This window comes from Triticum dicoccoides, chromosome 2B (genome assembly GCF_002162155.2).
Source record: "Triticum dicoccoides isolate Atlit2015 ecotype Zavitan chromosome 2B, WEW_v2.0, whole genome shotgun sequence".
NCBI classification, from domain to species: Eukaryota; Viridiplantae; Streptophyta; class Magnoliopsida; order Poales; family Poaceae; genus Triticum; species Triticum dicoccoides.
Genome location: NC_041383.1, coordinates 24,431,885 through 24,446,513, shown reverse-complemented (window position 1 = coordinate 24,446,513; position 14,629 = coordinate 24,431,885). Strand labels below are relative to the sequence as shown.

At 50.0% G+C, this 14,629-nt stretch overlaps 1 protein-coding gene across 1 annotated transcript; it reads left to right on the top strand.

The window, feature by feature from the left end:
- Positions 1-10,908: 10,908 nt before the first annotated feature.
- On the top strand, positions 10,909-14,359 carry LOC119361888. Its single transcript, XM_037627051.1, has 8 exons — positions 10,909-11,306; positions 11,602-12,045; positions 12,167-12,356; positions 12,515-12,827; positions 13,175-13,247; positions 13,346-13,436; positions 13,558-13,637; positions 13,735-14,359. The coding sequence occupies exons 1-8, from the start codon at positions 11,283-11,285 to the stop codon at positions 13,990-13,992; spliced, it is 1,473 nt and encodes a 490-aa protein (XP_037482948.1). The 5' UTR covers positions 10,909-11,282; the 3' UTR covers positions 13,993-14,359.
- The last annotated feature ends 270 nt before the right edge of the window (positions 14,360-14,629 follow it).

The window sequence follows — 14,629 nt, the reverse complement described above, 5'->3', positions numbered from 1 at the left end:
GCCGCCCGCCGCCCTGCCGCCCGCCGCCCGCTGGCCCTGCCTGCCGTCCTCCGGCCCTTGCCCGCCGCCCGCTGGCCCTGCCCTTGCCCGCCGCCCATCGTGGGAGAAGAAGAAGGAAGAAGAAAAAGGAAGAAGAAGAAGAAAGAAAAAGGAAAAAGGAAGAAGAAGAAAGAAGGAAGAAGAAAACAAAAGAAAAACAGAAGAAAAACAAGAAAAAGGAAGAAAAAAGGAAAAAGGAAGAAAAAAAGAAAAAGGAAGAAAACAACAGAAGAAAAAAAGAAAGAAGAAAAAAAAGGAAGAAGAAAAAAAGAAAGAATTTTTAAAATTAAATACGTGAAAATACGTGAAAGAATTTTTTGTGTCTAATAAAATCAATTTTTTGAAATACACGAATAATTTTTAAATTCACGAATATGTCATGAATCAGTGAAAAAATTAAATACGTGAACTATTCTGAAATCCCTAAACATTTTTTGAATACACAATATGTTTTTATTCCTATTTTTTCCACAAAATCATCAATATTTTTTGAAAACCTTTTTTTTTGCAAAATCACAATGTTTTTGTATCCATGAACATTTTATGATTCATTTTTTTGAATTCACATACAATTTATGATTTCTCAAATATCTTTTTTCATTGCTATATTTTGATATACTGAATTGTTTTAAAGATGAAAAGGATAAAAACAGGAAAAGAAAAAATGAAATGAAATGAAAAAGAAAAGAAAAAAGAGTGTGGCCAGCACCCCCCGCCCTGCACATGGGCCATCCCGACCCCACATATATTCGTCTCCATCCGCATCCCTGGCCAAACCCTAGCCAGTCTACTCCAAGCCTCCCCTCTCCGTGACGCCGTCGTCTGCCGCCCCGTCTCGCGCTCTACCGCGACACCCTCTCCCACCCCTTCCTCGCCCCCTCCTTTCGCCACCGCCCTTTCGCCACCGCCACCGCCACCGCCCCCCTTCTTTACTTAATTAATTTGTTTTTACTACATGTTTTCAGGACTGACATAATGGCGGACGATAGAGCTGACCCGATTATGGACAACTATGATCCGGACGGTGAAGCACATATGTTCGGCATCATAAACGGCGATATTCTATATGTGCCGACCGGAGAAGAAGAAGATGATATCTCTTCTTATCTGAACCTTGACGGTGAAGATGAAGGGCGCCGTCAGCAAGATGATGCCGAACAAACGTCGATAAACGACGATCTTCAAATGGAAGTAGCAACCACCTCCGGCGCCGAGGTATATATATACATTGAGCCTCTGGTGATACAAACTAACTGATTTGAATAAATATGTGTGTACTAACGCGCGCGACTCTTTCTTATTTTAGCCCTTGGCCGGATCGTCGAAACAATCGAGTACGTCGTCAAAGCGTGGCGCAACCAAGACGATGAAACAAGGAGAAACATGCACCATCGAGGTTGTCGACAGTGCAACCGGCAGGCCGCTGGAGCCCCGCAAGAACGCCACCAAGTTTGTCAGCCAATGCGGAGCCATTGTTAGAGACAACGTCTCGATCACCGTCCAGGAGTGGAATGAGCCAAAGAAGGCACGAATTGATGGTTTCACTTTTGTCGATAAGAGAACAAAAAAAGATTGCTTCAAGAAGCTTATGGAACATTTCGTTCTACCTCCGGAATACAACAAATTCGATGAGGAGGGTAACAAGATTGAGGAAAACAAGGAGAGGAGGAGGCTAGTCAAACAGTTCGCTCTTCATAAGATGGCCGACGCATTCCGGAAATTCAAGCAAAATCTAGCCCATGACTTTGTCAAGCAGAACAAGACTCCGGGTTTCAAAGGACAATATGAGAAACTGAAACATGATTGGCCAGAATTTGTGAAGCAAAAGAAATCGGAGCAGTTCATTCAAATATCGAAAAAAATAAGGAAAATGCGGCTAAGAAGGAGTACAATCATGTTATGGGGCCAGGAGGGTATCGCCTTTGGGAGCCTAGGTGGGAGAAGATGGAGAACGAGCTGAGGGCGCGAGGAATCCGTCCAGGTACGGAGGGATGGGACCCAAGGGCCAAAAGCTGGTGGTACGGGCATGGGGGAACGCTGAACCCGGAGACAGGGGAGTGTGTTTACCGGGGCAAATTAATTAAACCCACCCAAGCCCTTATTAACGCAATGAGGGATGCTCAACAGGGGAAGATCAAGTTCAACAGAGAGAACGACGCGCTGACAAAAGCCCTCGGGAATCCTGAACACGGAGGACGTGTACGAGGCATGGGGCACATTCCGTGGAAAATAGGGTTCCCCCAGAACGATGACCCGTACGGTTACAGAAGCCGTAAGAGAAAGATGGATCGGGAAGCAGATGTTGTGGCGCGGTTGGCATTGGAAATGGATGTGATGAAGAAAACCATGAGTGTACTAGTAGACGAAAGAGATGCAGCTCGGGTGCAGCATGAAGATCATCCAGCGGATCTCGGAAGCCAGCAGCGGAGAAGCAGCGTGGCTTCCACGGAGGCCCCACCGGCTGGTGCAGATGCACCGACGATCGAAATTACTGCACCGGAGCCTCTGGTGGTCGAAATTACTGCACCGGAGCCTCTGGTGGTCGAAATTACTTCACCGGAGCCTCCTCGCTACCCCGTGGACGATATAAAGGAGATGAAAGAATGTCATCTGTATTATCCTATCGGGAACATGTCCATGAAGGTAGCCATCGGCAGTGCTTTACCATGTTTACCTGGAGCACTCCACCACAACAACCCCATTCAAGATGGCTATGCTCGTGTCACGGTGGAGGACATAGTCCAAGGGTTTGAGGACCTGGAGATTGACATTGCTACACCTAAAGGGGAGAAAAGACTTGGAGATGTCAAGCGCCATTTCATTCTATGGCAAAAGAAGTTTATCAAGTTTCCAGGCGAGGCGCCAAGGACAACAAGTCCACCCCCCTACGGTGGTGGTGGTGGCGGTGGCGGTGGTGGTGGTGGTGGTGGCGGTTCACCTACACCTCCGTCACGTCAGCCGACGCCGCCCCCCAGTCCACAACGTCCGGCGGGTGATCAGCCGCCGCCCCCCAGTCCTCGTCCGGCGGGTGATCAGACGCCGCCCCCCAATCCACCTCCGGCAAAGAAGCAGAAGCAGTCCTGGATTATTAACCCGGACCCTTATGTACCTAAGACGACCACAAAGGTACCGGAGCCATCACTGAAGCCTCTCCCCACAAGGCCTTGGGAACGTAGTGCCGAGGAAGTCGACACGGCCGCGGCTGCTGATTTGGAGAAATGGAAGGTGGACTGCAAGAAGAAAAGAGAGCCCGAGCCCAAGCCAGTATTTTCTGATGAGCAAAAGAAGTGGGCTAAGTCATTTTTGAGCACACCGTCCCAAGCCGCGAAGAATCTGCCTAACGACTATGCACGTGAACTTCGCAGGCAGGCACTCATGTTCAAGGAGAACAAAGAGCGGGAGAAGGCCGAAAGTAAAAAAAGCGGGAAACAAGTTGCCCAGCTCGGGGAACAAAGTAAACAATCGATTGCCCCGCTTATAGTGGAAGCCTTCTGTCCGGATGCCCCCGAGATCATACAAGCTGCGGCAGCACAGGGATTGACTGTAACGAGTGCCAAAGAACAAGCGGCCAACTTAGGTATTACTCTTCGTGAACTGTTAGGCCTTGATGAGGCGCCAGTGAAGGAGGTAGTAATTACATATGTCAAGAATGGGCCTCTCGTCGAGCCTGCGCAGGAAAAGGATCTACCTCCACAAATGAAAGGTCTGCTGAAATGGTACAAGGGTTACATAAAAAATAAAAACGCCAAAGAATATATTTATGTGGAAGTTAGACATGAGCATCACTTCAAACATTACTATGTACAAATTGAACTGAGTGAATTGTTCCAGCTTTTCAATCTGCGCGAGCTCGATAAATCTATCATCAGTTGCTACGTTCTGTAAGTGATTTATTAATTTCTACCCCATCTCGTTCATATTGCCTGCACTATATATATGTCCTAACTATATTGTTGTGTCCGCTATTATACATGCAGAATGAAGATTAAGGAATGCAGAGTAAGGAACATCCATGATGTTGGGTTCATTGACCCACACATCGTTAATGGACATGTGTTGGAGCGTTACCCCGCCGACGTGGAGGCAGACCTGTGGCAGTTTCTTACAAAGCAGGAACTCAAAAGTGATATTCTATTTCCTTACCATTTTGAGTGAGTGTTTCTGTCTTGAGCACATTCTCTTTTGTTTACTCCATGCATGGTATGTGGCCGGCTAATCGATGAGTTATGCATGACGTACTGTGCATGTATCGTGTCCGCAGGTTCCACTGGATTCTGCTAGTAATTAAAGTTAACATCTCAGAATGTCTCGTCCACGACTCTGTGAATATGGATCCAAAGCTTTGGGGCGGCATGAGAAGAATGCTGCAGAAGTAATTATTTTCATTCATTTGCGCTCTATATCGATCGGCCTATTTCGTTCATTTCCTAATATCAAGTAACTAATTAATAACTCTCTTGTTCATTTAATTTTCTTTGCCTCGTAGGGTTTGGAGACGGTTCGTAGATACAAAGGTCGGTGAATTCAAAAAAGAGCTAGAATTCAAAATGTTAAAGGCTAAGAATGCTGGGGATATTCAGCCACCGGAGACCAATCTATGTGGATACTATGTCTGTGAGATGATCCGGAGATACACCTCTGAGCGGGTTCCGAGTGATACCAATGCTAAGAGGAATAACCTCCGGTGGATGCTTAGTCCAGAAGCTCGCTTCCGACCACTTCAAGAGGAACTAGCTGGATGGTTCAGCAGGGAAGTCCTCCATCCTAAAGGAGAACACTATTACGAGGACGTAGAACTTTATATGCATTAAATCATGTATGGAAACTTGTTCAAAATTGTATATGGTCATTCGATGATATTGAATATATATTGTATATTCCTCTTGAATTCTTTTTGGTTCTAATTTCAAATTTATTTGAAATTGTACATTCATATGCATGTATGTACTACCATAGAATATATGAAACTCCTTCAAAATTAAAATAAAGCACAAAAGAAATTAAACAATACAAATTAAACAGAAAACAGGTTTAGGGGGGTGGGGGCTAAAACCCTAAACCTGCGGCGGCCTTTAGTCGCGGTTGGCCAGAAGAATCGCGACTAAAGGTCCTCCGCCCCGACGGCCACCTGGCGCCCACGTGGACGGGCCTTTAGTCGCGGTTCTTAAGCAACCGCGACTAAAGGGGGGGGCCTTTAGTCGCGCCCGTTCTGTCGCGGTTGCGCAACCGCGACTAATGGCAGTTGCGTACCGCGACCAAAGGCCCTTTTTCCACCAGTGATGCATTCAAGTTCACGCGTTGCGACTGCTACCAGTAACCGGAATTGCATGGCCTCATAAATCGTACTACTAGCTACTAGTTGGTGCAGATCCCTTTCGAGCAGATTTGTATTTTTTGTGCGCGCGCACGCACCGTCCCCTTTGGAGCACAAGTCGCGAACGAGCAGTCCATTCCGTAGAAATATGGGACGCGTTTTTATCATCTTTATGCTGCTGTCGATTCATCTCATGCGGTGACACGCCAGGGCAATTCGAATGCAAGCAAGTCTCTGTCCTTTGTGCCGAATCCCTTGCATTCCAAATGGAAGTCGTCCTAAGATGTCGTGCAAGCTATGCGGAGAATGACCGCAGGAATCTGTCTTCAAGGCCGTCGATGTCGTGCAAGTTATTCAGAGTATTTTTTTCTTTTCTTGTTTTCCTTTTTTCGGAAGGCCGAATGACCTATATGAAATAAAACAAGCCCTTAGAAAAATATGTTTAAAAATAAGAAATTATAGGCAAGTCCTAAAAAATTAATCAACATCGTCTTTGCATTAATCCGCGCTCGACGTGAGCAAAGCTCGTTGCTGCTTCTGGGTCTCCACCTCAGCGGAGTAAATGAAACTCGAGAGCTTTAATAACAATAGAAGTTGTAGATGCAAAAATAAGAAACTTATACATCTCTGAGGCCAAAAAACACTGCTCCAATAGATGATGTAGATGTAAACATCACCTCCTCCAAGTGATGTAAAATATAACACTTGGAGATGCAAATTTGCATCTCCACCTCCCAAGTGATGTAAAAATCCAGTTACACGCCAACCTCCCAAGTGATGCAAATCGTTCATTTCATATCTGCCCGCCCGACGGCCGCCTGCCTCCGCCGCCGGTGTTTTTTGGCCAGAAACGCCGCCGCCCGCCCGTCCATTCCCGACCCCGCCGCCTGCCTCACCGCCACCACCGATTTCATTTCGCCCCACCAACGACCGCGTGACCGACTCGAAGATTCGCCGGAGCTTCGACTTCCATAATGGCTGAAGAAGCTCTCGGCTACCTTCTGGTAGCCGCCGAAGCTAGGAGAGCTGCGCGACACCCACCCGCGCACACACGAAAACCGGCGTCGGTATCTTCGTTGTTCCCGCCGTCGGCGCGTCCCCTCGAGCGGTGTTCTTCGGCAGCATCATGGCCGTCCATACGTCGTCTGCAGCCACCGCCCACCCCAGACAGGCATCGTGTCGCCCATCAACTTTTTGACCCACCGCCGGCCGATTTCTTCCACCTGGCATGCAACGTGTTCGAGCAAATTCTCCCAAGGTAAAAAATCGTGCAAACTATGAGTTTTTTTATCGGGCTTGAAGATACAGTTTGGCGGTGATTTCCCTATTGTAGATGAGCTCGTGCGACTCCTCTTTCATGGACGATTCCTTGTCTCGATGAGGAATTTGATTTGGACAAAGAGGAGAAAATTGTTATGCTAGTGGCGATGCACAAGAGGAAGAACCCAAAGCACAACGGTTCCGTGTTTGGCCGTGAGTTCTTCCGGAGGGAACGGGTTCAGGCGCACGAGAGGTTGAAGCGCAACTATTTTGGTACACCACCCGTTTTTTGAGAGAGGTACTTCCATCACCGGTTCTGGATGTCCAAAGATTTGTTTCATCCACATTTGCAATTCGGTGAAGCAACATGATCGATCCTTCCAACAAAGGAGGAATTGTACCAATTTGCTTGGACATGGCACCGAGAAGAAGGTCACTGCCGCTTTGCGCATGATGGCCTATGGTGTTCCGACAGACTACATTGATGACAATGTGCTATTGCGTGACAATTTGCCCTCGGGCGCGGCGGCTACCGAAGTGCCGGCGAGCTCACTCGTTGAGCCGGTGGCCGATGCGCACAATGTGGTTGTGAAAATGCCTGAAAGGTATAAAATTTCGCCAACTTTTTTGTTGTTGTTATTTTTTGAATGCATACATATAGATAGCTTATTTGCATTGTTCTACATACTTTGTAGTGTCAACGATGATGCATACATGTCAACTATGGGTGTTGCTCCAACAATTCGCATTGATCGCAAACCAATGACATGCATTTCGAAGACCATGAGTTCGAGGTGGACGAGGATGGTGAGGGCATTGTCGACGCACCGAAAGGAAGAGGAGGCAACTACACCAACGACGAAGACGTCGTGCTATGCAAAACTTGGTTGGACGTGTCGAGGGATCCATCCGTTGGAGGTGATCAAAGTAGAGATGCTTATTGGCTCCGGATGAAAGAACACTTTGATCTACGCAACGTGGGTGGAATTGACCACTCCGCACAATCTCTTCGCTCACGGTGGTCGACAATCAACAAAGATTGTCAACAATGGGGGGCCGCACAAAAGGCGGTTGCCAAGTTGAACCCAAGTGGCACCAATGATGAAGATAGGGTAAGTGCCATTTCATCATTCATGTTCATCATGCTTGTTGTTGGTGTTCCTTGTGCTAACTTGTTTTGTTTTCATGTACTTAAATATTGCACAAAACTTATTCAAAGAAGAGGTGAAGAGGACCAAGAAGGGGAAGATCAAGAAAGAAAGACCATTTACCATGCCTCATTGCTATGAAGTATTGAAGGATGATGAGAAATGGAAGAAGCGTGAAGATATTGATGATTTGGATTTGAGCAAAAAACGCAAGCGAACAATTGATTTGGAAGATGAGGAGGAGGATGCATCAAGTGATCATGGCAAGATAAGCCCACACCAAACTCAGTTTCATACTCGAAGCCAAAACAACCGGATGGCGCCAAGAAAGACGCAAAACAAAAGAAGAAGAAGAAGAAAGGAGATGATGAGCTCAAAAATGCTGTGGAAGCAATTGTCAACGCAAGAAAAGAAGCCAACAAGGTGAGGAAGATGACAAGGAACCAAGATGCCGCGGCCGAGGAGAGGAGGTTGGCGGCCGAGGAGAGGAAAGTGGCATTGGAGGAGAGGAAGGTGGGCATGGAGGAGCGATCTAAATTGTTGGAATGGAAGAAGCACTTGTTCTTCTTGGACACATCTATGTTCAATGATGCACAAAAGGAGTATGTCAACCTTGCTCATGAAGAAGTCTTGATCCAAAAAAGAGCCATGATTCACGCAATGGGTGGCGGGCCTTGGCGGCATGGGTGGCATGGGTGGCCTTGGAGCTAGCATGGGCGGCATGGGTGCCAGTGGCAGAACCAGAGGGTGTGCCGGGTGTGCCGTGGCACACCCAGAAAATCTGGGATTTTTTGTATATATATAGAAAATTAGCAATGGCTGTTGATTATTGAGCCCAGGCCCACCTCATCTTCTCGGGCTCCACTGTGAGCGAGGGAGAGAGAGGCACAGGCGCACAAGGCACAACCGCATCTCGCTCGGCCGTCGCCGCCGCTCCCCGCTGGCACTCCTCGCCTCCGCCCAGTCGCTCCCTACTCGCGCTCGGCCACCACCGCTGGGCGCTCGCGCGTGGCGGCCGCTGCTGGAGCTCCTTCGGTCCTTCCCGTCGCGGCCATTGACCGTCGCGCCTCCCCTGCGAGGCGCCGTCGAGCCGACCCGGACCAGACGGCCGCCACCGCTCCGGTCTCCGGAGGATCTGCTCCCGCCTCCCGACGCTCTCCTCTCCTCCGGTCCTTCCCGCTCCACCGCTCCCCGCCCCGGTCGTGGGTGAGTTTTGACGACGCCGTCACACCGACTGCTAGTGCGCTCGGCGGCCTCCCCTACAGCTCTCTCAAATTGAATCTTGCATATATAGCAAACCGATGCTTGATTGCTTCTGCTCTGAACATATGCTTGCTGAAAATCATATATAGCAAACTGATGCTTGCTTCTGCTCTGAACATATGCTTGCTGAAAATCATATGTTTGCAAACTGATATATTTCGGATGCTGCTCTGAAACATATGCTTTTTGTTGCTCTGAATCGTATGCTTACAAACTGATGTAGCAAACCGATACTTTTCTGAAACAAATGTATGTTTGAAAACTGGGACGTGTGCCATTTTTTGTTCTGTTGTCTTACTGTCTTGCTGTCTTGCTGACATTATGTTGTAATTGTAGAACTGAAGATGAAGAGGAATGGTGACATTAAGTCTTTTTCCCGAAAGGAAAAAAACAAGAAAGGTTGCAGCCGAAGAGCAACCTCAACCTGATATTGATCCACCTCCAGTCCATTCGGATGCAGAGATTGGCATTGATATTGATCCACCTCCAGTCTATTCCGATGCAGAGATTGACATTGATATTGATGATGAAGTGCCAAGGCAACCATCACCCCAACATCCACATGCAAGGTCCTATAATATTCAAAGGCTTCCACCTGGTCCTATAAAATTTAGAGTGTGCACACCCTTCATCTCATTGCTGGGTACGCCAACTTTGGAGCTACCATGGAGACCATGGGAGGCATGGGTGGTTTTGGAGTAAACCTGGGCAAACGTCGGGCCGGGCCGGGCTTGTAAAAGCCCGACCTTCATTTCCCAAGCCCGAGCCCGGCCCGAAGCCCGAAATACTCCCTGTTTTCAAGCCCGAGCCCGGCCCGAAATCAAGCCCAAAGCCCGAAAGCCCGGCCCGAACGCTGTTTTTAGTGTACGCACGTGCAAGCCCGACCCGAAGCCCGAAAGCCTGGCCCGAAATACATAAAAATGAAGCCCGAGCCCGGCCCGAACTATCTTCCGGGCTACAACACAAGGCCCGAGCCCGGCCTGAAATACATAAAAAATGAAGTCCGAGCCCGGCCCGAACTATCTTCCGGGCTACAACACAAGGCCCGAGCCTGGCCCGAACGTCAAGCCCGACCCGGCCCGGCCCGGGTTTTTCGGGCCGGGCTGCCCATGCCCGGGTTTATTTTGGAGCACCTCCGGGCGGCATGGCCGGCATGGGTGGCATGAGTTTTGCGTCTCTCATTGGAGGCATGGGCGCACCTCCGGGCGCCGGTGTGCCACCTTCGCATGAATATGCCGTTGAAGATCTTGGCAACGCCTTCCGTGCTTCACGTGATGAGGATGCGGCGCACAACAATGAAGAGGAGGAGGAAGAATCGTCTTCGGAGGAGTCGGATGAGTCGGAGGATGAAGACGAGGACGAGGCTTGATTGTTGTGCCTTTCGGTTGTGTAATGAACTTGGTTTGCATTTTGAACTTGGTTGAATGATATTTGTGGGCATGTACTTTTGGTCATCAACTTGTTTGCGATTTAAATTATATGCGTTGTCTTTGTTTTGTGACGTGTGAAATTTATGTATGTCCGAAACACAACAAACGTGACATGCGCCGGCTGCTTGCGCGCGCTGCATTTTCACGCGGCTGCTGGAGCCGGCGTTGCGCGCCGCGCCAAACCGTAAACCAGTTTTTAGCGCGCCTTGTGTCGGGCGGCTGCTGGAGATGCTCTGAAAGGCTTGTCGGAGAGAAAGAAAGAAAAAAAAAGAAGTGAAAGGCGCAAGTGTGCTCCGGAGAGCGTGCCGCCACGTAGGACAAATCCACATCGTCCGGGAGCCAGCCGGTGACCTCGCACATGGGATGGGAATTGACATGGCTGCCTACCAAAAGTAGCCGAAGTAGGAGTACTCCTCTTCACTCCTCTCCTCTGCCGGTCACTCACTGAGAAGTCGGAAGCTTCGTGCCTTGTGCGAGCCAGTTGTTCCTAGGTCGTGGCCGTTCCAACAGTAGCAACGCGTCGCCACTAGGTACGACGACGACGACGACGACGACGAAGATCCGCCCGAACCTTTCTCAACCTTTTCCCGTCTCCCGCCACCTCTCCTTGTGCCTGCGCGTCTTCTTCTCCACTCGCCCAACCCAACCTCCCCTATTTATGGCCCCGCCCGGTCACATCCCACCACCGCCCCTCCATTAATTAGACTATCCACTCCAGCTTGAGCTTGGACACACCTCCCACCATTTCAAACCAACCGGAGGCGGAGCCGCGCGCAGAGGAGTGTGCTCGTGGGCAACCCACGGCTCCGGTCCATTCCAGGAGCCGCCATGGATTCCCCGCGGATGGAGCAGGTGACTTGCTTGCTTCCTTCCTGTGATTAGTTGGGATCGAACTAATTTCCTCCTCCTCCTCGTCTCGTGTACTGCTGCCGCTTTCGTGCTGCCAGCGGGCGAAACCGAAAGCAGAGCATGTGGTTGCTTGCTTGCTTCCTTCCTTCCCCGCTCCATGCATCATGCGTGTGTGCTGGTCTTACTTGGTCACTTCACTTGCGTGCCCGCCAGATGATTCATGTGGATGGATTCACCCTGCTTTCAGAGTTTCAGTTGAACTGAATCCCTCTTCTTCTTCCTCCTCTTCGATTCACAGGAGAGTACTAGTACTACCATCACAAATCCAATGCAAGGAGGAGGAGGAGGCCCCGCGCCTGACGACCAGCGGGACAAGAGGCCGCCGCACCTCTCCATCGACATCCCGGCGGCGACCAGCGCCCCCCTCACATCGACGGCGGCCGCAGAGCCAGAAGCCGTGGCAGCAACGCCGGGCTCGGGTTCCGGCAAGAACGGTGCCCCGGCGAAGGCCCCGGCGCCGCAGCGCACGCCGTCCTTCATGCTGAGGCAGACGGTGCGGAGAATCCTGCCGGGAGGGGGCAGCTTCAAGTCGTCCGTCAGAGGCTACGAGGCCTCCCTCTCCAGGCTCTTCAGCGGGAGGATCGCCAGGACGTCCTCGCTCCCGGCGGCGGACCACGCCGCCCTCTCGGCCTCCGTGCACGCCGCCGACAAGACGCCGCCCAGCGTTCCTGCCGCCGCCGCTGTAAGCATCTTGATTTGGTTTTGTTCTCACTCGTTTGAGTTTTTTGATGAAGATCATGAGCTGAATTTATGTGTAGTGCTGAATTTTATCTGAACTTTTTTGGTTCCGTCGGTGGTGGCAGGACAAGACGGGCATGCACCGCTCGCAGTCCCTCCCGATGAACATGAAGAAGTTGAGCTCCGCCAAGAGCATCAAGAGGATGAACTCGCTCGGCGGCGTCTACCGCGTCGTCCCCTCCACGCCGCGCGCCCCCGCCGCCACCACCGCGGCGAGCAATGCCGCCATGCCGGACATAGTCCCCACAGAACCAGGTGGGTGGGTGCACATCACTCTCCAACATCCAGTCTGAAATCTCTGTTAGTAGTGTAGTATCAGTCTGAATTCAGTCAGACAGAGTTCCTGAAACTGCACTCACTGACTGCACACAACAAGGCGCTAATGGGCGACGCCGTCTAGCTGCTCCATGCAGGTGCCGGAGAGGGGGAGGCAGACGACCATGGAGAGGACATCGCGGAGGAGGAGGCAGTGTGCCGGATCTGCATGGTGGAGCTGTCCGAGGGGGGCGGCGCCATGAAGCTGGAGTGCTCCTGCAGGGGCGAGCTCGCGCTGGCACACACCGACTGCGCACTCAAGTGGTTCGGCATCAAGGGCACCCGGACCTGCGAGGTGTGCAAGCAGGAGGTCCAGAACCTGCCCGTCACCCTCCTGCGCGTCCAGAGCACGCGCGGCGGCGGCGACGCGAGCCGCGCCGGCGCCACCGGGCCGCGACACGTCCGGTACAGGTAGGATCAAATCAATTGTTGACAAAACAAACATTACAATTTGTGCATGTTGTTGTTGCTTGAGATGTTTGTGTTCCTCATTTGGAGGTCAGGTCAGGTAACACCTGTGATGCTTTGGAGAGGGACATGGTAGTATTGTATGGGCAGTTTGGCAACCTAGTTTGAGGAGAACAAGTTTTCTTGCTGCTGATTTTACCTACTTTGTGACAGATCAACATAGAATTTCTTCTAGAGTTTGAATGATGTGTGCTAAACTGCTAATACTTTATATACTGGTAATAAAACATAGTACAGTGATTGATTTATGTAACATAAGGTGTGCTTCTTTTTGCCATTTTGTTACTCAGGCTGTGGCATGGGACACCTATCCTTGTGATCATCAGCATCCTGGCATACTTCTGCTTCTTGGAGCAATTGCTGGTATTTTACATCCCTCCCTCTCTTGTTGATTGCTTATAGAACTGTCCTTGCATATGATTGAGATGTCGATAAATTCTTTTGTTTCTGGTGTCTCATAGGTTGCGCATAACGGCTTCGCCGCCCTGGCGATTTCGCTGCCCTTCTCGTGCATCCTGGGCCTCTTCTCATCACTCACCACAACAAGCATGGGTACTACTACATCATTTAACCACCCTCCACACCTCAGAACACATACTGAAAATCCTGATGTGATTGCCTTGATGGAACCCTCGTGGCAACGGTAACGAACTTGAATTGCGCGTGTCTGCAGTGGCGAGGAGATACGTGTGGATCTACGCGGCGATCCAGTTCCTCTTCGTCGTGTTCTTCACGCATCTCTTCTACAGATATGTAAGCAAAACAGAGCATACTCTGCTCACACCGTTTGAAGTATTGAACGATTTGTTGATGCAAATGTTGATGCCTGGGAACTGTTTGTTTGTTGCAGCTGCATCTGCAGGCTGTGATATCCATCATCCTGGCCACCTTTGCGGGTTTCGGCGTGGGGATGATCGGCAACTCCATCATCATCGAGGTGTTGAGGTGGAGGACGATGGCCCCGGCTCAGCCGCGCCGCGCTCGCAGGCCACCACGTGTCGCGCAGCAGCAGCATCCGGCTCCGACATCCAGTCATCCTTCAGCTGCAGAGGAGGGACAGCGTAGCGCCACCGTCGACGTCGAGAACCCCGCCATCCCTCAAGCATAGATCTTATGTAGTTAGAAACAATGTGCTGTTGGTTGACGCTCGAGAGCTTGGGACCCTTGCTGTGTAGTATATGGTAGAACAAAGAGGTTGTCTGGATTTTTTTTTTCGTGGTCTGGATGCAAAATCCGAGTTTTTTTGTTGCAGCATGTGGTGAGGAACTACAATGTTATATAACAGCTCCTGAAGAAGGATTCAGTAGCATGTGTCATGGTGTACAAAGTATGTCTGACATATGTTGTATATAGCTAAGCTCTCTGCTCTGCTCTGCACTTGTCTTTAGGGCAGTAAGTGTAGTGTCAAAAACGTTCTTACATTATGGGACGGAGGAAGTAACTGTTTTTCTTGATTGGCATGTCTTTATCACACATGCTGATTGTCACAAGAGATAGGTGATAATATGCTGATATTCATATCTTCTCCTTGGCACTTGTCACAGTCGTTTTCTCGGCTGAATGAATTGGATGCATCAACAGCAAGCCTCAGCAGACATACCCCGGGTACGTAACCCAGGCCTCATGTTAATATTCTCCCTATAACTTTAGACTGTGACAGTTGAGGAACGTAGGTCGACAAATAGGTTAGGTTCAGAACATTTCTGATCTCCTATGGCAAAAGGGAAGAATCGGAATGGCCACCC

Coding starts and splice junctions, on each gene's coding strand:
- LOC119361888 (XM_037627051.1), top strand. CDS start 11,283: ATGGATTCCCCGCGGATGGAGCAG. Junction 11,307..11,601: donor ATTCCCCGCGGATGGAGCAG/GTGACTTGCTTG, acceptor TTCGATTCACAG/GAGAGTACTAGTACTACCAT. Junction 13,437..13,557: donor ACTCACCACAACAAGCATGG/GTACTACTACAT, acceptor GCGTGTCTGCAG/TGGCGAGGAGATACGTGTGG.